At 35.7% G+C, this 26,272-nt stretch overlaps 3 protein-coding genes across 3 annotated transcripts in view; all 3 read left to right on the forward strand.

Annotated features, from left to right (window-relative positions):
- LOC125853694 (RGS1-HXK1-interacting protein 1) overlaps positions 1–26,272 on the forward strand; it is a 1,101,770-nt gene that overhangs the window by 1,071,178 nt on the left and 4,320 nt on the right. The window lies entirely within an intron of this gene.
- LOC125855497 (zinc finger BED domain-containing protein RICESLEEPER 1-like) lies at positions 3,140–6,924 on the forward strand. The gene is made up of 3 exons (XM_049535220.1): positions 3,140–3,337; positions 6,045–6,240; positions 6,410–6,924. Exons 1-3 carry the CDS (start codon positions 3,140–3,142, stop codon positions 6,922–6,924), a joined length of 909 nt encoding a protein of 302 aa, XP_049391177.1.
- On the forward strand, positions 16,004–26,267 carry LOC125853693 (uncharacterized). The gene is made up of 9 exons (XM_049533419.1): positions 16,004–16,138; positions 16,383–16,505; positions 23,649–23,742; positions 23,838–23,897; positions 24,843–24,905; positions 25,030–25,233; positions 25,426–25,537; positions 25,612–25,820; positions 25,965–26,267. The coding sequence occupies exons 2-9, from the start codon at positions 16,390–16,392 to the stop codon at positions 26,052–26,054; spliced, it is 948 nt and encodes a 315-aa protein (XP_049389376.1). The 5' UTR covers positions 16,004–16,138; positions 16,383–16,389; the 3' UTR covers positions 26,055–26,267.

Here is a 26,272-nt window from a genome sequence, read left to right on the forward strand (position 1 = left end):
TGAATGAGATGCTACTAGATGTTTTGGAAACTTTACTACTTCATCTCTCTAAGTCGTGCAATGGAGTTTAACTCTACAAAGTCTTTCTTCTAACCCTTACCCAATAGTTTTCAGGATATGACTAGTAGAAGGATAATGCAAGAAGGATAGAGGGAGGTACAATGTGGGTCAAGAAGTTCCTCCCCAAGCTCATCCTCAAACTCTAATTGATCCTTTGGCTGAGAATGTAACCAATGCGGAGTTTAGGTCAGCATTCCAAGTGTTGGCTCAAGTCGTGATGGCCCAAGCCAATAGAGAGGTGGTAGCTCCCGTGAACCCAAATGTGGGTACATCGGTGGAAAGAGTGAGGGACTTTACAAGGATAAAAACTCCAGAATTTTATGGCTCCAGAGTTGAGGAAGACCCTCAAGAATTTATCGATGAGGTCTATAAGATACTTGTTATTATGGGGGTGAGTCCAGTAGAGAAGGTGGAATTGACCACTTATCAACTCAAAGGGGTTGCTCATATTTGGTTCAATCAATGGAATGAGGCAAGGCCAGAAGGAGTGGGTCCCATAAAGTGGGAAAGGTTTAAAAGTTCTTTTCTATATAGGTTCTTCCCTCTAGAGATGAGAGAGGCCAAGGTACTTGAGTTCATCAACCTTCGGCAAGGAAATATGAGTGTGAGGGAATACGCTTTGAGGTTCACTCAACTATCTAAATATGCTCCTTTTATTGTGGCGGATCGAAGGACCAAGATGAGTAAGTTTGTGTCGAGAGTGTCTGACTTGGTTGTTAAAGAACGTCGTACTGCTATGCTTGTTCATAATATGGATATTTCTCATCTTATGGTGCATGCCCAACAAATTGAGGAAGAAAAACTCAAGGAAAGATCTAGGGAAGCAAAGAGGGCAAGAACGGATGATAGTAACTTCTCACATTCTAGGTCCGATGGACGGGGTCGTTCAAGGTTTCAATAAAGGTTCTCCAGGCAAGGTTCTTCAAATGCTCCTCCAAGGCCTAAAAATAAATGGGTGTCTAACCCTAAACTTCAAGGAGATGGTAGTGAGTCTTCAATGCTTACTTGTGCTAAGTGTGGGATAAATCATGAGGGTAAGTGTCTAACGGGCTCCAGTACATGCTTTGGGTGTGGCAAGACGGGTCACAAGATAAGGGATTGTCCCTCAGTTGCTAAGAATGAGGGAGATACTCATCGTAAGGCTCAACCCAACCCCTCATCTAGTCCAAGTGGTTCAGGTGTTAATGTTCCTAAGCAAAACCGATTATATGTTCTCCAGACTAAAGGTGATGAAGATAGTTCCCCAGATGTGGTAACTGATATGTTAAAAGTTTTCAAATTGATGTGTATGCTTTGCTTGATCCCGGTGCTACTTTGTCCTTTGTGACTCCTTATGCTATGATGTTTGATGTGCTCCCTGATGTGCTATTAGAGACTTTTTCTGTTTCTACCCCTGTTGGTGATTCTGTATTGGCTGACAGGGTATATAGAAGGTGTCTCGTCTCCTCATCCCATAGAGTTACTCTTGTTGACTTGGTAGAACTTGATATGTTAGACTTCGATGTCATCCTTGGTATGGATTCGTTGCATTCATGCTATGCTTCTATTGATTGCATAACTAGAATAGTTAAGTTCCAATTCCCTAATGAGTCTATCCTAGAGTGGAAGGGGGGAAATTCTATGCCTACTAGTTGGGTTATTTTATGTCTTAAAGCATGAAAGATGATTTCTAAGGGTTGCTTGTACCATCTAGTGAGTGTGAGGGATGTAGATTCTGAAATCCCTTCTTTTGAGTCGGTCCCTATTGTAAAAGTATTTCCAAAAGTATTCCCAGATGATCTACCCGGTATTCCACCTGAAAGGGAAATAGATTTTGGTATTGACCTTCTTTTGGATATGCAACCTATTTCTATTCCTCCTTATAGAATGGCTCCGGCGAAACTTAAAGAGTTGAAGGAACAGTTGGAAGATCTATTAGACAAAGGTTTTACACAACCAAGTATATCACTGTGGGGTACTCCAGTATTGTTCGTTAAGGAAAATGTTGGTTTCCTCCGAATGTGCATCGATTATCGGTAGTTGAACAAGGTGACTATTAAGAACAAGTATCCTCTCCCAAGGATTGACGATTTGTTTGACCAACTTCAAAGGGCAAGTTATTTCTCTAAGATTGATCTACGATCAGGTTATCACCGATTGAGGGTGAAAGAGGAAGATAGTCAAAAAACAACTTTTAGAACCCAATATGGTCATTATGAGTTTTTGGTAATGTTGTTTGGATTAACTAATGCTCCGACATCATTTATGGACTTGATGAACAGAGTGTTTAGACAATACCTTGATATGTTTGTGATTATATTCATCGATGATATTTTGATCTACTCAAGAAGTGAGAATGAGCATATTGATCATTTGAGGATCGTGTTGCAAATCCTTAAGGAACAACAACTTTTTACAAAGTTTAGAAAATGTGATTTTGGCTAAGATCGGTAGCTTTCCTTGGTCATATTGTGTCAAGCAAAGGTATAGAGGTAGATCCTAAGAAGACGGATGCGGTCAAAAGTTGGCCTAGACCTATAACACCTTTAGACTTTAGAAGTTTCTTAGGTTTGGCCGGTTATTATTGATGATTTGTTGAAGGGTTTTCTTCTATTGCCTCTCCATTAACGGCTTTGACTAAAAAAAAGCTAAGTTTGTATGGTCCGAATCATGTGAAAAGAGTTTTCAAGAGTTGAAATATAGACTTACCTCCGCTCTGGTTTTGACACTACCAGAAGGAACATATGGTTTTGTGGTATATTGTGATGCCTTGAGAATTGGGTTGGGATGTGTGCTCATGCAAAATGGAAAGATTTTTGCCTATGCTTCAACGCAACTTAAGGTTCATGAGAAGAATTATTCGTCCTATGATCTTGAATTAGTGGCGGTGGTTTTTGCCTTAAAGATATGGATGCATTATTTGTATGGTGTGCATGTAGATATGTTCACCGACAACAAAAACTTGCAATATGCGTTTAATAAAAAATATTTGAATCTTCACCAAAGAAAGTGGCTTGAGTTATTGAAGGATTATGATATGAGTGTTCTCTATCACCCTGGAAAGGCAAATGTAGTAACGAATTCTCTTAGTAGGTTAGCTATGGGTAGTGTTGCTCATGTGGATGATGATATAAAAGAGTTGGCACGAGATGTGCATACATTAGCCCGATTGGGTGTTCGATTAGTAGACTCCGACAAGGGTGGTGTCATGGTTCGTAACAGTTCTGAATCATCTTTTGTAAGTGATGTGAAAGCTAAACAATGTCTAGATCCGTTTTTGGTAGACTTGAAAGAAGTGGTACTCAAGAAGTCCGTTGAAGATTTCTCCCAATGGGGAGATGGAGAACTTAGATACCAAGGTCGATATGTGTTCCAAATATTGATGAGCTAAGGGAACAAATCTTGGCAGAAGCCCATAGTTCTTGGTATTCTATTCACCAGGAGCCACCAAGATGTACTGTGATTTGCGGGAGATCTATTGGTGGAATGGGATGAAGAAGGATATTGCAGGATTTGTGGCTAAGTGTTCAAATTGCCAACAAGTGAAGGTTGGGCATCAGAAACCGATAAGTTTATCCCAAGGCATTAGCATTCCTACTTTGAAGTGGGAAGATGTGAATATGGACTTTATAGTGGGGTTGCCACGCACTCGGCGACAATTATGTTATATTATGTATAAATTGATGATTTCCTATGGTTTTATGTTGAATTCCCCAAGAATCCTTGAATTCCCCATATTTCCCAATTATGAACTTCAGATGTGGCTTTGTTGATGATAGAAGAGTATTATGAGGTTATGCATGTAGTGAATTGATTACTTGAATTATAATTATGTCCATGTCTAATGTAGTAATTCTAGATGTGTTGATATGATATGATTTTTGACCCTTGAAAGGGCAAGATATGGTATTATGCATGTTTTATGAAGGTTATGTATATGGATTAAGAACATTTTGAGAGTAAAGTGATTATGATTATGATCTTGTTGTGTATTGTTGAAAGGAAATTCTCACTTACACACCTATGCATGAATATGATATGAAAGGTTTTATCATAATATGGCGATTCTAAGGTTGAAAGGTTATTCTCACCTATTGAATCTTTGAGCTATCTTATGAATTATGTTGGATTGAGTGTAAAGACATTCTTCCGTGAATATGAACTTAAGTCAAGACTTATTATGTAATATGTGGGAATTAATGCTTAGCACCAAGTGGATATTGTATATGAGATGGAAGTTTTTACACTAGTTGAGTCCGACTTTCCAAATGGGTTCCTTATACGCTAGTTGAATTCCGAGTTCCCAAAGTATGTCTCATGAGATGGAAACCTTCCCCCTTAATTGAGTCCAGGTTTCTAGTAGCAATCTCCTTATCCCATAAACTATGTGCCCTCATAGGTATTTAGCAAGTGGATCCACCCAATCTAAGAGTATGGTTCTACCTTAGGCAAGTAGGACCCCTCTTTTCAGTGTGGGGTAGACACTGAATTCCATGTTTAGCTCACATGGTCTATGTCGGTTAAGACTTATTTCCCCACAAAAACAATATGGACAAGAATATGAATTATGAACCATGGTTACTCAAGAAGCTTTACTTAGTATGGGTGAGATTATGGGGTCTTATTCCTGCATTGTACAAGTATGTTTTGAGGGTACTTATGATATGTTTTTCTTATGTTATGATGATCTATATGTTGACTATGCTTATGACTTATGCTTTTCCATTTTTTCATAATGATGTTTAAACATGGCAAATTGCATGCTTTCAACTAAAATGTCCCTTTTTGCTTGTTTTCAATGTGTTTATGCATGGCTATCATACTTAGTGCATTTTTGTACTAACACCTACTTTTCCTACATTTTTCCCAAGAGTAGGGTCCGGTTCTCAAGGTGGTCATCATTATGGCTAAAGCTTGGATTTTCTTATACTCCTAACTTGTTGGTGAGTCCTCATGATTCAGGATAGATGTTTTCACATTGTAGTTTTATTTCTTATATTTCCTTTTTGGACTATGTTGTATGGGTTGTGTCCCTTTCCATTTCAGTTATTATAATAGATGGCTATGTTGAGAATTAGAGTCTAGACTTTCGCTTTCCTTTTATGAAAATTTTAGACTTGAAATGTGTTTTTACTCTTATTGTTCTATTGCTTATGTTATGATATGCTAAGTGGCTTGTATGGAGTCCTTTGGGGTTCTATACGCCATGTTACATCTAAGGGGTACCCCTGGGTCGTGACAGACGTCAATTCTTAGTCATATAACTAAATGCCAGAAGATATCTTATAATATTGATATTAAAAAAATCAAGATTAGCATTTCAACCCGTGATAGGGGGTAACAAGGGTGATGTAGTTGTTTTTCCATGGAAATTTGACCAGGAAGAGTGTAGGAAGGCCTTGTGTTGTATGGTAATTCTTGATGAAGTTCCTTTCAGATTTGTTGAAAAAGAAGGTTTTAAACAATTTATGAAAGTAGCACAATTTTATTTCCACATTCCTTCTCGTACCACTGTGACTCGTAATTATTTTGATCTTTTTATGAAGAAAAGCATAAGCTAATGATTGTTTTTAAGGAAACACAATAAAGGGTGTCTTTAACAATCGATACTTGGACTTCCATACAAAGAATCAATAATATGGTCATTAATGCTCATTGGATTGATAAAAAATGGACTTTGCATAAAAGAATTATCAACTTTTGTCCAATTTCTAGTCATAGAGGTGAAGATCTTGGAAAGTCTGTTAGTAAGTGTTTACATGAGTGGGGATTGCATCGGATTTTTACCGTTACAGTTGATAATGCTGGTTCAAATAGTGTGGCAATAACTTAGTTGTCTAAGCAATTAACTAAGTGGGGGACCAACCTAATGGGTGGTAGTCAACTTCATATAAGATGTGTGGCTCATATTGTAAATCTTATTGTTCAAAATGGTACAAAAGAAGCAAATGTGTCTATTGAACGAGTTAGACAAGTAGTGAGATACTCCGGCTTAATGGAAACAGTTTCAAGAATGTTGTGAAGATGAAAATCTTGTTAAAAAGTCTTTATGCTTGGATGTTCCTACAAGGTGGAATTCCACCTACATGATGTTGAGCAGGGTTATTGAATATGAAAGTGCAATTGTAGAGTACGCCGATCGTGATATTGGCTTGGCACTACATCTTAAGTTTGTTGACATTGTGGATGAAACTCCTACAGGTACACTTTTGAGTAGTGATTGGGAGAGTGTAAAGAGAATTACAAACTTCTTGAAATGTTTTTTAATCTTACTTTGAAGATACATGGATCACAATATGTTATATAAAATTTTCATTTTCTTGAAATTTGTCAAGTTGGTGTTTACTTGATCAATTGATATCAAATGAAGATCATGTTTTGGCTAAAATGGAAGAAAATATGAAGGAGAAATTTGACAAATATTGGGGTGATACTGAAAAAATGAATAAGATATTTTTCATACCATGTGTTTTGGATGCTCATCACAAATTTAACACTCTTGGCTTTGCACTTAAGAAGATGTTCGGAAAAAAAGGGGTTGCTATAGAAATTGGTGTGCAAAAGTACATGGAATCTTTGTTTAATGAGTATGCAAAGCCTAATTCAAATGATAAAAGTGGCCAACTTTCTTCAACTGAGGTGGACACTTCTTATGTATCGATAGGAGAATTTGGGAACATTTTCGAGGAATTAAATAAACACAAATCTGAAAATGGAGGAGCAAGTTCAAAGTCAGAATTAGTTAAATATCTTGAAGAAGATACTGAAACTGGAAAATTAGATTTTGATGTATTGCTTTGGTGGAAAGTTAACTCACCTAGATTTCCATCTCTTTCTGAAATGGCTCGAGATGTGTGCTATTCCTATTTCAAGTGTGGCGTCTGAATGTGCTTTTAGTACCGAAGGGCGCATACTTGATCGTTTAGGAGTTCATTGACTCCTAAATTTGTACAAGCTCTAGTGTGCCTTCAAGATTGGCTCCGGACTGAGCCACAACCCATAAATATTGAGGAAGATTTAGATTTTCTTGAGCAACTTGAACAAGGTAAGAAAAGAACCTTATTGATGTAAAATTGTGAGTAGTTTATTTAATACTTTCACTTTTTAAGCCTTGAGCCTTGATTTGTTATCGTATTTCTCTTTAGATTTGGCTAAACTTGGAAAAGAACTTTGCATTGATGACATGTAAAATTGGAGGTTTCCTTCACTAACTCTACTAAAGGAAAAGGAAGGTAGATGCCTTACTATTGAGGTGGACTTTTATATACATGTGTTATCTTGTCTTTATGTTTGATATATGATTGACTTCTCTTTTTTTATGACTAATGAGTGTTAAATTATGGTTGGTACAAATATTTGTGCAAAGCAAATTCCTAGTAGAACTTGGTGTTCTTAGTTCATCTTGACTTCTTTTTTATATTAACCATTAAAATATCTAATAATTTCTCTGTTCTTTGTTAATCAAATTTCATCATGCCTCGACTTCATGATTCTGATGCTCGATCACTTGTGTGGAATCACTATGAAAAACTTGAAGAAAAAGAAGATGGATCGGGGACGGTAAATGTGTTCATTGTGGCAGTGCTACCTATTACTATTCACACAATATGGGACTGCCTCCTTAGGGAGGCATGTTGAGCGTTGTTTGGAAAATAGGAACCAGAATCGTCAACTCTCAAGGATTGATGACTAGTTATTATTTTGTTTACTTGAACATGAACTATTAGTACTATGTTTGGACTTAATTTTCAGGTTGTGCGGCTGCTATTTTGAATTTTTGAAATTCTGTTTGTGCATGTGTGGGCTGTAGCAGACTGGCAGTGACTTTATGTTTGACAATTTTAAGTTGTGCTACATTTTGACTTATGCAATGTTGCAGGCTTGCAGCTTTTAGTGCTGATATTTTATTTCGTTATTTTAATATGATATTTCATATTTGTGTTGAGAAGTTTATTTAAGTGTTGTATGTTGAGTGTTGACTGTTGTGGTTGTTGGCGGTTGGCCTATTGTTGTTGTGACATTGTGTACTTGTGTTGAGTGTTCGCCTGTTGGGTATTAACTATTAAGTGATTGAATTGTGATATTGTATGAGGATATGAGACTATGAGTTGTTGTGTTGAGTGTTTGGTCTTGACTGTTCAATTGTAATTATACAAGTGTTGTTGACTTGTTGTGTTGTGTTGAGAGTTGGGTGACGGCTAGGCCTTACGGGTGTTGCTGATGTGTTGAGTGTTGGCTAGTATAAAGTGTTGTTGGGTTGAGTCTGATTAGATTAGGAAAAGAAAGTTTGTTTAATTCTGTTTCTACTTTCTAGTCATATGGATAATGGTGACATATGATAAGAATTTGGAAATTTGGAAAAGAAAATGTTTTGCCTCTGTTTCCTGTTTCTAGTTTTCTGGCTGCAAATTACAATATGCAGTAAATAATTACATGGAGTTAATGAGTTTAATTACATTTTTTTCAATTCTTCACGTGATTTTTGATTTTTAAAAAATTGTGTGATATGTTAACGGTTAACCCGATAACCGAACCGATAAGGGTCGATAACCGATTAACCGACAACTTAATGGTTCTTTAACGGTTTATCTAGTCTACAAATCGATAATGTTCAAAACTAAATCGAACCGACCGATATGCAGCCCTACTCGAAAGAGAAGTTATGGGTCGGACTATTTGCCCTATTCTTGAAAGAGGGAATAGAGTAAGGTACTGGGTTGTTAAGAATTGGAATTTGATGACACCGAAATGTGATTCTAGGCGTAGATGCTTTGAGATCGAAAGATGATTAGCGTCATTGAAGATGACTTAGACTATTCATGTATGCACATCACTATAGAGCAACACATTTAGTCCTATATAACATTGATATCCAATCTCCGCACCCCTAGATTGCTTGTTAATTCTTGATTTGTTTTAAATCTTAGTTTAATTGTAATAATTTATAACAAAAACTTTATATTAAATTGGTGGTATCATCCACCCAATTGTTCTTACTATTCCAAATGGGCTGATTTAAAATCCAAATCTCTCGATAAAGAATTCTCCATGATATACCGTTTCCTGTGAGATTCGACCTCGACTCTTCGTTGGGTTTTTTACTGACTATGATTGCTCACCTTTTTAATTGGTTTTGAAGAGTAATTTGAGTGTTATCAAAAGGCACTCCATGAAACTTTGCCATCTCCCAATATAGAGCCTAGTATAGTATTCAGCTGAAAATGAGGTTTTCACGAGAAGGAAACACACCGACTTAGTCATTTGGTCTACAACAATCCAAATGGAGTCATATTGTCGACGAGTACGAGCTAAATCCATAATAAAGTTCATATTCAAATTTTCTCACTTCTAATTAGGAATGTTAATGTCGTGAGTCAAACATTTTGAGCTTTTATGCTCAATTTTCACTTGTTAACAATTACGACACTTAGCCACAAACTCCACAATATCCTTCTTCATCCCATTCCACCAATAAACCTCCCGCAAATCACGGTACATCTTGGTGTCTCGGTTGAATAAAATACTAAGAACTGTGATCTTCCGCTAACATATGTTGCTTCAACTCATCAATATTTGGAACACATAACCGACCTTGGTAACGAAGGATATCATCTCCCCTTTGGGAAAAAGCCTCAATGGCTTTTTTAGAAACCACTTTCTTCAACTCAACTAGAGTTGGATCAAGATCCTTCTTTGCCTTCACATTCGATACAAGAGATGATTCTAACCCATTCTGAATAATGATACCATTATCCTCGACATCAACCAAGCAAACACTAAATTTAGCTAGTTTATGCAGATTGTGAACTAACTCCTTTTTACCATCTTCAATGTGAGAAACGCTACTCATCGACAATCGGATAAGAAAATTGGCAACCACATTTGCCTTACCTAGATGATAAAGAACACTTGTATCATAATCTTTAAATGAACTCAAGCTAGCTCATTCGGCGAAGATTCAAATCATTTTTCTTTAACACATATTGCAAGCTCTTATGATCGGTGAACACGTCCATATGACCGTCATAAAGATAGTGTCTCCATATCTTCAAAGCAAAGACCACTACCTCCATAAGCAATTACCTTACGATGTTTCATCAAAACATAACCAAGACAAATCCTTGAGGAATCATAATACACGACAAAACCATTTGATCATTTCGGTAAAGTCAAAACTAAGACTGAAGTAAGTCAATTTTTAAACCCTTGCAAACTCTTCTCACAAGCTTTTGACCATTGAAATTTCACCTTTTTTCGAGTCAACGTAGTCAAACATGAAGCAATAGAGGAAAACCCTTCCATATAGTAACTAGCAAAACCCAAGAAACTCTAAATATCTGAAGGGGAAAGAAGTCTAGGCCAGTTTCTAACAGCCTCAATCTTCTTAGGATCAACCTAAATACCTTCACTGGAAATAACATGGCCAAGGAAAGAAACGAACCTCAACCAAAACCCAAATTTTCTAAACTTAACAAACAACAGAGGATCCGTGAGGATTTGCAAGATGATCCTTAGGTGATAAACATGTCCATCCTCACTTCATGAGTAAATCAAAGTATCATTAATAAATACGATCACGAACATGTCAAGGTATTATGTGAACATTCTATTCATAAGATCCATAAAAGTTGTTGGGGCATTTAAATAACATCACTAAAACTCATAGTGACCATATCAAGTTTTAAAAGTTTTCTTCGGAATGTAACTTTTCCTTACCCTCAACTGATGATACCCTGATCGAAGATCAATCTTTGGGAAGAAACTATCACCTTGGAGTTGATCAAACAAGTCATTGATCTTAGGGATAGGAAACTTATTATTTACCATGACCTTGTTCAATTGTCGATAGTCCATACACATACAAAGTGAACCATTTGTTTTTACATACAAAACTGGAGCGCCGCATGGAGAAATACTCATTTTAATGAAGCCCTTATCCAATAAATCTTTCAACTAATCCTTTTGCTCCTTAAGTTCTATCGAAGCCATATGGTAAGGAGGAATAAATATAGGTTGTGTATCTAGAAGAAGGTAAATTCCAAAGTCTATCTCTATTTCGGGAGGAACACCAGGAAGATTGTTAGGTAACACTCCTAGAAACTCATTACTAGAAGTGACCCAAAAGTAGGGGCTTGAGAATCCATATCCCTAACCCAGACAAGATGATAAATGCAATCCTTAGAAATTATTTTTCTATCCTTAAGGCATGAGATAAACTGATTTATTGGTGCTGAATTTCCACCCTTCTATTCTAAGACAAGTTCATTTAGAAATTTAAATTTCACCACTCGGATTCTACAATCAATTGAAGCATAACAGGAATGAAGAAAATCCATCCCAAGAATGACATTGAAATCTATTATGTCTAACTTTACAAGATAAACTTAGGTGATTTTCTTGGACACTGAGAGAGGGCATTTTCTATAGATCTGCTAGCAAAAATAGAATCACTGATGGGTGTAGAGACTGAGAAAGGTTCTAGAAGAACCTCGGGACTGACATCAAACTTCATGACAATATAAGGAGTCACAAAAGACAATGCAACACCTAGATCAAGCAATACATAACATCAAGTTGAAAGACTCGTAGCATACCAATAACCATATCTGGAGAACCCTCATGATCCAATCAAGTTTGAAGAGCATAAAACATATCCTGATGTTGACTACCAAAACTAGAAAAAACACCATGCTGAGTCAGGCGATTAGAAGAAGCACTAGGTTGAGCTTAACAACCATCTTTCCCCTTGCTAGCAAGTGAATGGTAGTCTCTTAATCTATGACAAACCGTACCATAACTATAGCAATCATTGATACCGGCTAAACATCTCCCTTGATGACTCTTGCCACACTTTTTGCAAGTGAGGAATGAAGATCCACTAGAACTACCTCCTTGAGGCTTAGGATTAGACACCATATCCTTGTTGAACCTTTGTAACGAAATACTAGATGAAGTCAGGCAAGAGAACTTTTGCCAAAATTAAGAACGCCCATTTCCACCTGACCACAATGAGAGAAATCACCACTATCTATTGTTGCCCTCTTAGACTCTCTACCCCTCTCCTTAAGATTTTCCTCCTCAATTTGTTGAGAATGATTCATCAACCTTGAGATGTATATCTCTTTGATCAACATGGCATTTCTACATTCTTTGACCACCATCTAGGACGCACCATAACAAATTTACTCATACAATCTCTAAAGTCGGCAATCATTGCTGGAGAATAATTGGACAAATGAGTGAACTTCAAAGAGTATTCCTTCACACTCATGTTTCCTTGCCTTAGGTTAATAAATTCTTGCACTTTAGCCTCCCTTATCTCAAGGGGAAAGAATAGATCAAGAAACGCCCTTTTGAACTTGTCCTAATCCAAGGTACCTCCATCCAATGCCCTTGAGGAACACTTTTAAATTGATAAGCAACCAAATCTGCCTTTTCCACCGAAGTCACTCCCTTAATATCCATAATCTTTTTTATTTCCTCTATAAGCTCTTGTGGATCTTCATCCACTTTCGAAATATGAAATTCTGGAGGATTTATCCTCGTAAAGTCTCTAAATCTTATTGTCGTTATATCCATATTTGGGTTCACAGGAGCTACAACTTTCCTATTAGCTTGTGTGGTCATGGCTTGGGTCAACACTTAGAAATCAACCTAAACTCTGCATGAGACACTTGCTCAGCCAAAGGGTCGACCAGAGCTTGGGGAACTTTGGGTTCCCCATTCAAGTTTCTTCTCACGGGATATCTTCTTGGAAGCATGCTCTGAAATGCATAGAACAAGAGTTACAAGGAAGACCTTTATAGACTTCAAATCTATCACATCACTTTAGAGTAATGAAATAAGTGAAGTTTCTTAAATATCTTGTAGCCTTCTATTCATAAATGTGGCGCACTTCACACTCATGAATAAGACTTTATTAAATGCAGCTTGCTTGTCAGACACCTAGGACTGTTTCAAAACTTGGCTCTTATACCTAATTTGTCACGACCCAAACTACCCCCTAGACGTGACATGGCAAATAGAATCCCAAGAGACCATAAATAGGCCACTTAGCATAATAATGACACTAAAATAATGACTTAATATAAATAAAAAGATAAAGTGGAATATAAGTTTCACTAGACAATCTTAACATAAGAAAAACCTGAGTACAAAGACAGTAAATGCAGAATCAAACTAAGTCTGAAAATAGGCCACTACTAATGGGTGTGGCTAAGACAAACCCTGCCTCACAAAGCAAGTCTGAAAATAGAAAGTGTAAGAAAGACATAAAGACTTATAACATATGATCATACCCTTGAACCATGAGGATTCACCAAAATTACTAATTAATGCTGACCAATCTGCTAGCCATGGCTTGATGGAGGAACGTCAGAACTTATATTATAAGACAATATGGACACAAAATGTACTGAATATAGGGAAAATGCATAAATGTAAACATGGAGCAGGCTAAATATGAAAATATGATAATGCATAACCAAGTAAAACATAACACATTTGATAAGCTGAATTCATAAGACATAAAACAACGTCAATACAATACTTGAAAATCATGACATAAGCGTAAATCGTACTCTTTGGGGAAATCATTAACTATTGTGAAAACTACATTCTTTTATTGGAGATACCGTTAACTAACAAAAACTATATGAGCTATAATATGGAGTCCAGTGTACTATTCTCAAAGAGAAAAGAGAGTGAGTTACTTATCGTAAGGACCATGTTTTTAATCATAGGTGAATCTACTAGCTAATGTCCAATCGGGACAAGTCCTACATGGGCATATAGTTATGGGACAATGTGATTGATACTAAAGTATTCTGCCTACACTAACGGGTGAGCCTCCATCCCAAAATTAACTTGATGCTAAGTAAACTCCCAATGGAAATAAGCGCAATCATATCATAATCATAATACTTAAAATGGTAAGAATCTAGTAATATCAATTCGATCATAAACTTCATATAATAGAATAACTCCTTTTAAAATCAGGATTTCATATCATACTCATAAAGACACTTATCTAAAACATCTAAATTATGATCATTTTTTTTGTAATAAGAATAATTCAATTGGAAGCAACCTTTTCACAAAACATGTTGACACTTTATCTAGAAGCATCCTTAATTCATAAATTCTTCAAGTCATAGTGCATGCATAGTCTCAAAACTTAGTTCATAATCATAAAGTATTCGTATAGCACGGGTTCATGTGAAAATCATCGAAAATATGAAATTTATATCAAATCATGTATAATAAGATCAAATATAATGATTTTATTCATAAACTAGTGAACCCATAAGAAATCATGCAAACCCTAGAATTTGGGTAGGAATTCATAAAGAGAAATTGAGGTTCTTTTGGAACTCAATGGATGGAAAGAAATCCATTGATAAAGTTTCCCCATACCTTGATGAATCCTACATTTGAAATGGGAAGAGGAGACTTGAAGCTTGAAGTACCATAATCTACTTTGAGAATCCTTGGAGAAGAAGACTTGAGAGCTTTTGGGGTTTTAAGAGAATGAGAGGGAATGTAAAATTGTTGAAGTGTAGAATTAGTTATAGGGCTTAGAAATAGTCTAGAAACGGCATAGTTTAGGAATTAAAAATGTAGAAAAAGAGTCAATTAATCTTGAAGAAAACTGTCGATTTCTCTTCCACGGACACCATGTATGAACTGTACAACGGTCTACGAACCGTATTGGTCAATCATGGAATCAATCAAATACTGAAACCCTAACTTTTTGTTATTCAACCACTAGCCACCTTCCACGAGTCGTACTCCCTTGTAGGGACCAACCGTGGAACTATGATGCTGAAATTCCAAAACTCCTGAAACATGAATCTTGGAGCCACAACAATGGACTCTTCTGATCGATAGTACATTCAATTTAATGAAACCCAAAATCCTGAAGATCACAAACTTTGAATGGTTTCCCATGACCCATAAGACATTCTATGGTTCACATAGCGGTTCGTGGAACCAGCTGCACCAACAACTTCAACACTTCCCCACTTCCAAATCACTTTACACTTTCGAGGTGTTACACAAACCCATTGAAAAAAACTGGAGGAAAAAATATTGTAGGTAATCCCAATCCAAAATATAATATCCCAAATCATAGTAACAGCTTGGTCACAAGTAGGTTTGAAGGTAAGTTTCTAAAATTTTCAAATAAAATAGATGAAAAATAGTAAAAAAAAAATCCTTAAACTATGTGAAATTAAACAAAAATGTCTTTCAATAATAATTTGGTCTAAAAATGTCCTTATCATTAATAGTTTCGACTAAAATATCTCTACTAATATAGTTTTGTTTAGAAATGCCCCTATTGTTACGAAGTGGGTTAAATATTTTTTTTTAATAAATATATTCTTCCTTTCTTTTTAAACACATCATATTCTAAATTAAACTATTACTTTTAAAGAGCCTTATTTTTATTTTATTTCTTTTTAAATCACTATAACTAATAAACTATAGGAAATTTTTTCTTTATTTCTTAATCTCATTTTATCAATTAAAATAGAATAACTTCATGTATCATTTTTAACTGATAATATATTTCATATATTTAAGATCATAATAATCTCATCATTAATTTTCATTTAAATTACAATTAAAAATTCATAATAAAATAGAAAATTTATTATTTTTTAATCTTTTCCTAATTGAAGTATGATAAACATTTGCCGATAGAAAAAGTTATTGTTAGAAAAAGAATGTGTTAAAAAAAAAAGAAACTTGGGAAAGGTCATTGTTAACCTATTAAGTAATTAACATTTTTGGATCATAGTAAATAGTATTTTTAGACCATGAGTGCAAGAGCTACACAAGTTATTAGGTAAAAGTATTTTTATTCAATATATTTTTGATTTTTATAAAAAATAGGTTTGTAAAATTTTGAAATAAAATAGAAGGACCACAGGAATAATATGAGGAAAGAGAGGGCACGGAAGTGTAATTTGTCAGAGTGTATGGAGATCTGTATTATTATCTATCATATTCAGGGAAGTAAGAGATTGATTAAAACAGCAACGTGCTGAAGAGTCTTCCATTGAACCTGCATCAAAGCATCAGTAGCCTTCCCAAGGTTAGATAAAATCCACTCTCTTCTCTGATCTGTTGTTTATGAGCACTGCTTTGCCTTTTGATTCAGATGATATTGTAAAAGAATGAATTATCCTTTTGTTCTGCGGGTCAAACATCTAGATTTGTCAAATCATCCTTGTACTTGTGCACTAAATGTCTGAATTTGTTGATCTTACTATGTTGGTTGTATTTTGATTTTGAATCTTTTCAGTTAATGTCTTGTCAATTCATGATTTGATGTTCAGGAGAAAGATGAAGACGGTTCCCGTGGCATTGTTGGTTGCTTTAATTGTTGTTGTTGAAGTCCCTTTCGGACATACATTTCCATCGGCAGTTCCTTCCTTTCTTTGGTCACCGCATCATTATGGGTATGGATTTACTTTCTTATTGGTTATTGCAGCTTCTAGATTTCTACTGATTTTGTTACAGCTTATTCAATCACAAGGGATTCAAAGCAAATTATTGGTTTAGTTGTGCCTCTATCCAGTAATATAGTTGATTACAGTAGATCTTGACATACTGTTTGTTACCAGAGGTTGCTAAATAGGATGAACTACTCCATCTTCCTCTCTAACTTCCCAAACTTATAGCCTCTCTCTACTTCTAATAGTACCTTACTCATTCTCCCTATATGGGTTATATCTGTGACTCCATAAAAAGTGGAGGCTTAAGTTCCTTATTTGTAAAGAAAAAAGTGGAGGTCTTTCTTCAAACTAGAGGGAAGGATGTTTTGGCTAAGCTAGAGGGAGGCATAAACAATTCACCCTGCCAGAATCTAATTACATCTGGAGATGCCAAATCTGGGTGCTCGTCTGTATGTCCTAATAGTCTTCCTTGTCAGAAATCTTTTCAATGAGGGTTTAATCTATCATTCAGATGTCTACACAGTTTTTTTTCTTTTGTAATACTTTGGATAGCTAACCTCTGTTCAAAATGAAGTTCTCATGTAGATGGATAAAAAGATTTCTTCTACTAAGAATGGTTTACTTGGAGAAATTGTCTTCTTTTAAAATGAATTGTATCTCAAGAGTTTTTGTTTTAAGGTTCCAAGATCGTTTTTGACTCTCCTTTCCTTTCCTTATTATTTACACTGTTTGTAATCTAGAATGCTTTCAACCTAATATTGCTAGTTTTCTCACTATTCAAATGTGAGGCGGTTTTGTTGCTGGTACATATTAAAAGTTCAGTTTGTCCCTTTTATGGAGGATTGCTTCTCTGTCTGATAATTGTCACCCAAAGAAAAACAAATATTAGTGTGCAAAAGGAGATGGAGAAACTTTGCTTCTGGTATACACTCATTATGCATTATGTGCCCAAAAAATAATTTCTTGCATTAACATCTCATTTGAAAAGGAAACTGGATATTGTTAGTTCTTCCATTTTGTTTGCTTGAATCTCATTTTTTGATTCTTTGTAATGTTAACTGGGAGTCTGGGATTGTATTTTCTTTATCTGTTCTTGAGATAGCTGTTCTGTCTGTCTGTTCTTTGAAAGTTTATGGTATCTTTAACATTCCGCATTCCCTTAACTAATCAAATAGAAAAAAAATCTTATCACATCTGCATAGTTTCTGCAGCCTTCTCTATATCTGTGCCTTTCCTCTTGAGGGTGGTAAACTAGATTTCATTATATTACCTGGTCCATTGTTCTTCGTCCTGTGGTGAAAATACTTGTGTGGCTTTGTTGATGCCTGAAGGATTTTCCAGAGGAGTAACTTGAAATCATCTAATGACGTACGATGAATAGAAACAAGAGAAAATTCAAGTGCTGAGCTGGAAATTTTGGCGGGTAGTTAAAAAGAAGATGGGATGAGGGAGCAAAAAGAAAGGTGTGCATTTGGGCTCATGAGTAGAGAAAATGATTTCTTTGCTGGAAGAAGTAGTAGGGTGAACAAACTTGAAATCAGGATAATGATAATGGTCCAACTCAAGAAGGGAAATCAAATAATCAAAACTGCTGGTAACTGAGGACTGGCAACTGAACAAACAGAAATGGAGAACATGTGATAAAGCAAAGGGAAAAACAACTGAGAAGAAACAAACTACAGGAAGACTGTTTGCTTATTTCCTTTTTTTTTTATTGGGATATGTGTTGGGTTGGTGGCACAGTTACCTTTGCAATCTTGGGTAATCTCGATTAATTGAATGTTCCATCACTTTTATTAGAAATTTGTGATATATGTAAATAGACAGTTCTTAATGCAAAATTTGAATGCAAAAGCTGTTTCGTTTTTGAGAGAATAGAGGACAAATCTGTCTAGAATGGAGAAATGAGAGGAGGTCAGATGGGGCTTGGAGCAGCAGTAAGAATAAGTTGAGGGAGGGGAGGGAAGATATGAAGAGAGGGGAACTCAGGGACATCTAAAATAGCTTATTGAGGAGTAGAACAAAAAGATAAGTGGTATCAGGAAAAAGGAAGAAAAAGAGAATGGAGAAGAACTAGAAGACGAGGTGGAGGTTCTAGGTAGGTACTTCATTTCAAAATATGGTCAGGAGTCATGATAATCATATCTATTAAAAATAGACAGCCTCTTTCCTTATAATCATGTCTATTAAAAATAGAAAGCCTCTTTCTTTAGGGGAAGACTAGCTACGTCAAGGCAATTAGGTCAATACCTTAGCTCATTATTTATTTCTAATACCTCTAACCACTTCTCTATGAAGTGATGCTGGATAGGTAGTTCAAATATATTTAAAAGAAATATAAAATTTTATTAGTATGACGTTTCCTTATTCTCATAAAAGCACTTAAGCTTGTGTATTAGGACAAGTTTACGTTAAAGCTGCAAAACTCACAGAGATATTTCCTGTTTGCTCCAAGAAAAGAAGTTGTCAAGTATTTTATTTTAGAATGTTTCCTTTGGATTGCTTCTCCACCAAAAAATCTCCTTGTTCTCTCCATAATTGTGAAACTGTGTTTGATGGTATCATCTCCCATATCTTATGTGCTTATTTTACCCTATGCATCTTCTTCCAACCCCAGTGATTTTCCAACTCTGTACAAGCATTGTCCATAGTACTCTGATCACATACCTCTCTAACTTTATCACAGGTATAACAATAGATGATATAAATATCTCACAAACGATACGTAAACTTTCAAGTCTAGGTCTTTTAACTTTGTCTTGAATATAAATTCTCCATTGGAAGCTTTAGGAATGCCAATTTAATCAAATTATATCTCAATGTCTTTGCTAGTAACTTAGAAAACTGTTCTGTGAAAGATGATTTGTTTAGTGTACACATATCTTGGTGTTTCGTGAATTTTGTTTGTTTGTTGTTAGGAGTGCTGTCACTTTATGTTTTATTATTCTTAAATAGCTTTAGGAATATCAATTTAATCAAATTATATCTCAATGTCTTTGCTAGTAACTTAGAAAAATGTTCTGTGAAAGATGATTTCTTTAGTGTACACATATCTTGGTATTTCGTGAATTTTGTTTGTTTGTTGTTAGAAGTGCTGTCACTTTATGTTTTATTATTCTTAAACTGTTATGCTAACTTAGCACGCTCAGTTATAAAATAACCCATAGACTATGGCATTAATATTTCTTTCTAAATTTTGTAAAGTTGCACCAAAGGTAGGATGACTATGATATGTATCAATGTCACAAACAATCTTTTTTAGGAACTCATTGTTTCCATGCTGGCTGAGTGGTAAAACAAACTAACAACTCAAGTGTCAACTACTTACTTCCCCACAAAACAAAAAGAAAAATGAGGAAGCAAAACTTATATGCCAACTAAGAGCCCGTTTGTATTGGCTTTTGGCTTATTTTTGATATTTTAGCTTAAAATAAGTACTTATAAGCACTTTTTATTTTACCCAAACACTACAAAACTGCTTAAAAACTCTTTTGGCTTAAAAACACCTAAAATAAGCCAATCCAAACAGTCTCTAAGTAAATAACAAAATCCTTTTAGACTCTCCTAGATCCATACTATCAAAGTGTATCTTTCATTGCCATCTTATGAAAAATGATTACTACATTAATGTTTACCATCTTCATGGTGCCTCTGAATCCCTGATACGCTCAAATTACACCTCCTTACAGAAGTATAAGCGATCGTTATCAAGTAAAGAACCCAACTTGTAGGTTGGGGTCGATCCCACGAGGAAAATGGTTTAAACTTTACTTTAACCAACAATTATATTCAATTAGCCAAAGTACTTCCAGAAACAAGAAATAAAAGGGGGGGAATTTGTGAAACAAATTGTAAGAATTCAGTAAGTAATCAATAATCAAAAGTCAATTTCGGTTGTTATCAAGATGAGAAAATTAACTAGGGTAAACGTGTTTCCCACAAGCTCATAACGCAGTAATCCTAGTAATCGCAGTCCTTTCCTAGTGTGTTACATGCAAAGTGATAAGTTAGGTATCTCTAAATCCTTGATCCAGCATCTAGAGAATTTCACCCCGCACCTTGATTCGACTACGTGTGTATAATTTACTAACCCTTACCTTTACCTCATATTAGACATCATAATCGATGTTTGACTTAGTTATTACTTCGCACCAATCGACACTAGCCTATTAGATAGTATCACACTAAATCTATGTTGATAATTCTTTTCTTGTTGATTAGCTCCTTGATCTGGCAAGTAGCAACAAGGCGAGTTCTAACGCGTGCACTCGTTAAAAAGACTTTTAAACGAAAGAATTATTAATGCATGCAAAACACTATTCAAGAATTACTTATTTATTATTCATACTTTGTTAATCGCTCATGGTTCCCACAACCCTAGTTGTGGATTTAGTTACCCATATTAGCAAGAACACAATTCATAATATTAGATGAATAAATCATGAACTTACGTAACGAGAATAATAAACCCAGAATTTCAACTTGAATTGCAAAGCCAAAAGTCTTCAAAACGAATGTAGGAAATCAATAATTGCTAGGGTTGCAACTTAATCTCCAAAGTCACAAAGTAAAAATAGAATAATAATGTCTAACCCCAAAAAACGAGGTTTACATGCCCTATTTATAGAAAACAAATCCTAAATTAAAAGGGAAACAAATTAAGGAAAGTTTGTTCAGGTACGCGTCTTCAATCCACGAGACTGACTTACGGACCGTCGATGGATCTACGGTCCGTAAGTCCCTTCCGTCAGCCAGGACTTAGAAAATATTTCCGCTTCCAAAAAATCAGTTTCTCTGAAGCAAACAACGGACTAGCAGTATGGACCGTAGATCGATCTACGGTCCGTCAATCCCCTTCGTAGCTCCATACTTAGAATCTTCAAAAATCAGGTACTGAAACCCTCGCAGTATCATTCTACGGATCAACAGTACGGTCCGTAGATCAATCTACGGACCGTCAATGGACACCGTGGTTCTACACTTGGTCAGATTTCACTGATTTGTCCTCAATACCATGCTTGCTGATCTACGGTCATCACCTACGGACCGTAAATGGACCTATGGTTCGTAGATCACCTCCGTGAATGCCCTATTTCTTCATTTCTTTCAGTTGTCTCTATACTTCCGCGCCTGAACACCTTTCCTGCAAAACATGATAAAAACACATAAAAACCAATATAAAAAGGCCCTAGACACTCACAACTTGTAAGTGAAATGTATTAGAAATACCGTAAACTCACGGTATATCAATCCCTTCCTATCGGTCCTTCTAACTATTCATACTGGTGATGATAGTTTTTCAATTTCCTTGATAGCTAAACATTCTGAGAAGCGTCTCCCATATTTTTTCTTCAAATTAAGTCAACCAGCAAAAAATAATTGAGAAATGGAAAAAGAATTAGAAGTAGTCTTTGTTGTTGTTGTTGTCATGGGTCGACTGTTAACTTGTTTAAGCATGAACAAATAGAAGTAAGATCTGCAAATTTATTGTGTACCCTTGAAAATCCTAGCTACGCTCGTGACACCACACTGCTCCAGCTTTTAGCTATTCTGTTTGAACCTCTCAATCTCTCATGGAGATTTTCTGCTTGCATATATGCTTATACTTTTCAACTATGCACAGTGGAATAATTTTAGGTAAATAATGAAGACTCAGTTGGTGAACTATCCCTTTTCACCAAAATGCCCGACTAATTTTTACCATTAGTAGACCTAGCATTTTCTCTTGTAATCTGGCATTACCATCTTTCTTTTTTTCACGTGTCCATTACTTATCTACCTTCTTGTCGGGAACATATCACCAAGTTGACTTCTTTGATCCATTGTAATCCTAATCCAAATGGTCTGATTGTTTTGTTCTTGCACATCTGATGATTCACATCACTTGAATTTAAACCCTAGCAATGTTCGACTCCATTAGTGAGATCAATTTCTTAATAGGCAGCCTTCATCTAGGAAGGTCAACCAAATCTAAATGACATCCCATCTTTGCTTTGTGGCCTGAGCTTCTAGTTGTCAAAAGTAATTTATACCTTATTCTTACACAAGATCTTTTGTTTTGGAACACCTGATGTAAAGCAGTTTCCACATTGTATTCTTTCTTGTAAATCTCGAATATACTCTTCTTATTTCTTTGAGGAAGACTGAAGGGGTCTGTGAAGTGTCAAAATCACATGCCTCTAGAATGTTAAAGCTTTTAATAAGCTTTTCTATTCTTTTTCAAAAGAAAAACAGCTTTTAATATGGACAAAAATCTCCAAAATATAGACCGTGCATCTCAGATCAAATCCTAATGACAATCAGAATTTCTGGCTACAATCAATTTATTAATGCCTCAATTACTCCCGTTAAATTTCTTACGTTATAGCCTCAAAATTCATAAATTTTCAGTAGCTCCTTCCATTTCTATAATTGTTCCCTGTAGTTCCTCCCTTCGCCTCTTTCTAAAAGATTTTACAAACCCTTTTATTTTTCCATTTTACAAGACCTAGAAGCCATTAATTGTGAGTTTCAACACTTAAGAATTTGTGTAAGTTTCTATTTCCTTGTCTACTTGAATAGAAAACACTAACTTTAATTTTTTAACCAAAATGACTTCTTACTTTGGCTAGGTTGTGTACGTGATAGCAATGTTTAGGAACTTTATTTGATGAAGTATTAATTTTATAAGGAAATTCTCGGTATACAAGTAGTACACTAAAGAGACCTACAGAGAATAGCTAGGTTTAGGACTTACAAAAGCTGCTCGCTAGAATTGACATGCTTTCAATACAATGGCATGAAGTCTCAGAAAGTCAGTAGAGTTCCTAGTTGGGTTATAGTTGAAGCAAAGGTGCATAGCTATGTGAACCATCTAGAAACATCATTTAGGTCCTTAAAATATTAATCTGCGATTTACTGGTGAGCCCTACTGCCTAGCTAATGAATTGTTGGTGACAACAGGTTGATATCCTATGTATGCCCCTTCTTCTGTATTCCATATTTATGTGGGATGATACATTTGTTTTTTAAAGGTAATTTGCACCAAATTGCAACTTACCTGAACTGCAACTGCAACTGCAACTGCAACACATTTATGGTGATTGTCGCCAAGAGATCTATGCGTAAATTTGTATTATCTGAAACTTTTGATTACTTATGTTACAGAGTTGCCTCAAGTGAAGCTGTCAATTACAGAACCCTTTCACTGAAGGATTTAGTCAAGTCCGTTATGGCTGAGGGTGGTTGGTCGGACTTGCTGGTACTTCCTGTGGCTATATTCTATTAGTTCTTGCCTGCCTACTTTCTCTTGATTCAATTTTTGAAGGAAACTGAATTGTCTTTTATCTTCATTAGTGCTCAGGAAAAGAAGGTGGACAGCATCTGGATCTTGCACTTGTTTTTGTTGGGAAAGAGGTAGGCATCTCTTAGTTCTAGGGGAAGAGTAACAATATTTTGTTGTACTTTCCTGGAATTAAATTATCCAAACACACTTTATTTAAGCCAATCGATTCATAATTTTATATGCTTCGGAGCAAGACAATGACGAGATTGTGATACACCTTCCTACAAAATTTACGTTGCTCCACACTGATTTCAAACTGCCGAAAAGGTGGCAGAACTTGGAACCCATTCCTACTTACCAGTAAAAAAACCAAAGTGTGTTTGGAATCCATTTGTATCCTGAATAATGAGTAAAACTAGGGGTGGAAAAATCAAACTCAATCCGCAAACCCGGTCAAGTTTGGGTGGGTCAATAACCCATCTATTTAGCTCAATCTATTTCCACCCATTACAAAATTGGGTTGAATTGACTCGAGTAATCTTGTCAATATTTTTAGAAGACATTTTCTTTAATTTGATATGTTATGTATAGCTATAATAAAGAAGAAGAAAATTTTATTTGGTACTGAAAATTTATGAAACAACAAATAAAGCAATTAAACTTTCGCAAGGATTGGGAGGGTTGGGCTATGACCCACATTTTAGTACGTGTTAGCCTAACCTGTTTCAGTCCAAGTAGCTTTTGACCTGCACATTTATTAATTCATTCCAATTTTTGACCCGCCTAAATTTAGACCAACCTGCCAATTGGACAGCTCTAAGTAAAACCCTTTGTAGTTGTTGTCTGTGTTAAACTAACCCCGATGGTTGAGTTGATACAAACAACTCCATTTGGTTTATTTACCCATTGAAGGAGAATTGTAGTTGGGTAGTGAAAATGCCACTTTAAGCTCGTAAAGTACTACTGCATCTCAACTTTCATATGGGACCTTGTTAACACATAGGGTTTGCAAGTTTTATTATACTTTTTGATATTTTCTACCTTGCCTCAGCTGCTAATGTCTATTTCTTGTTTAGTTGCAATCTGTGGATATTTCTAGACCCAAAAATGCCAATTCGGAGCTTGTGGACTTGCTGAAGGTAATTAGAGTTTTCCCAACTTTGGAAATCATTTCCCTGATTCAAATTTTTTTTGCTTGGTTCTTGATGTACTGCAAAAGTTCATTTTTATTATCTTAGCTGTGGTAAACAATGTCTTGATCAGGCCTCTGTTGCAAAGTCCAATTTTTCTTTGGCATTCCCCTACATTGATGCATCAGAGGAGAGAGAATCAGTGGAAAGCTCCTTGATTTCAGAATTTACAAACACGTGTGGGCATGGTCTTGAGGCCAGCAACATTGCTTTCTCGCAATCGTGCTCTGTAGAGGGTGGAAGTTTTGAGAAACTCACTGATGTCCACTCAGTTCAGGTTAATAATGGAGTAATCTTTGTTCTATTAAAAAATGAGGCACCCGAAAAAGTAAAAGAAGTGACATTTTACAGATTTTACTGCAGTGGCTATGTTCACCACAGCTACTACTTGCTTGTATGTGTATATATATGGATGCTGTTTCCGTGTATACTGGATGTATTAATTCTTTTCATCCGTCTTGTGTTACAGAACTATTTGCTATCAAGGATCACTAAACAATCCAAGGGGCAGCCAAATTTGATTGTTCTATGCGATCAAGGTCACCGTACTCTGGGAGGAGCTGAAGATCAAACCTCTGAAGGTATGATATCAATGGAGAATGTGGTTTATACCTATTTTGGTCATATATAGTTCTTAAACTTGATAAACTTGTAGGACAAGTTTTATCTCAACTACTCAGTTATGTGGAGAATCTGGGAGCAAAATACACCGCACTCTATGTGTCAGATCCTTTTAGGTCAATTCAGTTCCCCTCTCATAGGGAAGTAGAAAGGTTTCTTGCTGAAGGTACTGGAAATAAATCAGTCGATGGCTGTGACGGAGTTTGCCGAATTAAATCCTCATTTTTGGAGGGCATATTTGTGGTAAGTTGTTTGCATCTGTCCACAGTTCAAAGCTGCTTCTAGTGTTTTCTTCTGGTTGTGGTAAAATCAGATTATGACCCTTTTTTCCCTTGCTGCTGCCTTTTGTGTTTACTGATTATATATGTTCTTTACGTACTGTTCCAGGCAATTGTCTTGCTTATAATTTTGATATCTGGCCTTTGCTGCATGATGGGAATTGATACTCCCACAAGGTTTGAGGCCCCTACAGATTAGAGCTTGTGCAAGATAAATTCATATTCTGAGTTGCTTTGATTGCAGTAATGTGAATGGATCTTTATGGTATGCATAAGCCTGTAATTTTTGTTTATTTGTCATACAACACTCGCTTGTATCAGCAGTATAGAGAGTGTTACATTCTAATAATGTTATGGCCATTCTTGATTTTTTTTGGTTATATATTCTTCTGCACGTACTGAGTTTCGGTTACATGC

The sequence above is a fragment of the Solanum stenotomum genome, chromosome 1, assembly GCF_019186545.1.
Source record: "Solanum stenotomum isolate F172 chromosome 1, ASM1918654v1, whole genome shotgun sequence".
NCBI classification, from domain to species: Eukaryota; Viridiplantae; Streptophyta; class Magnoliopsida; order Solanales; family Solanaceae; genus Solanum; species Solanum stenotomum.

Excerpts from the sequence above, each read along its gene's own strand:
- LOC125855497 (XM_049535220.1), top strand. The coding sequence starts at position 3,140 with ATGGGTAGTGTTGCTCATGTGGATGATGATATAAAAGAGTTGGCACGA. Across the intron at positions 3,338-6,044 it reads TGGTAGACTTGAAAGAAGTG|TTTCAAGAATGTTGTGAAGA; the intron begins GTACTCAAGAAG and ends TAATGGAAACAG. Across the intron at positions 6,241-6,409 it reads TGTGGATGAAACTCCTACAG|ATCATGTTTTGGCTAAAATG; the intron begins GTACACTTTTGA and ends TATCAAATGAAG.
- LOC125853693 (XM_049533419.1), top strand. The coding sequence starts at position 16,390 with ATGAAGACGGTTCCCGTGGCATTGTTGGTTGCTTTAATTGTTGTTGTT. Across the intron at positions 16,506-23,648 it reads TGGTCACCGCATCATTATGG|AGTTGCCTCAAGTGAAGCTG; the intron begins GTATGGATTTAC and ends CTTATGTTACAG. Across the intron at positions 24,906-25,029 it reads AGCTTGTGGACTTGCTGAAG|GCCTCTGTTGCAAAGTCCAA; the intron begins GTAATTAGAGTT and ends TGTCTTGATCAG.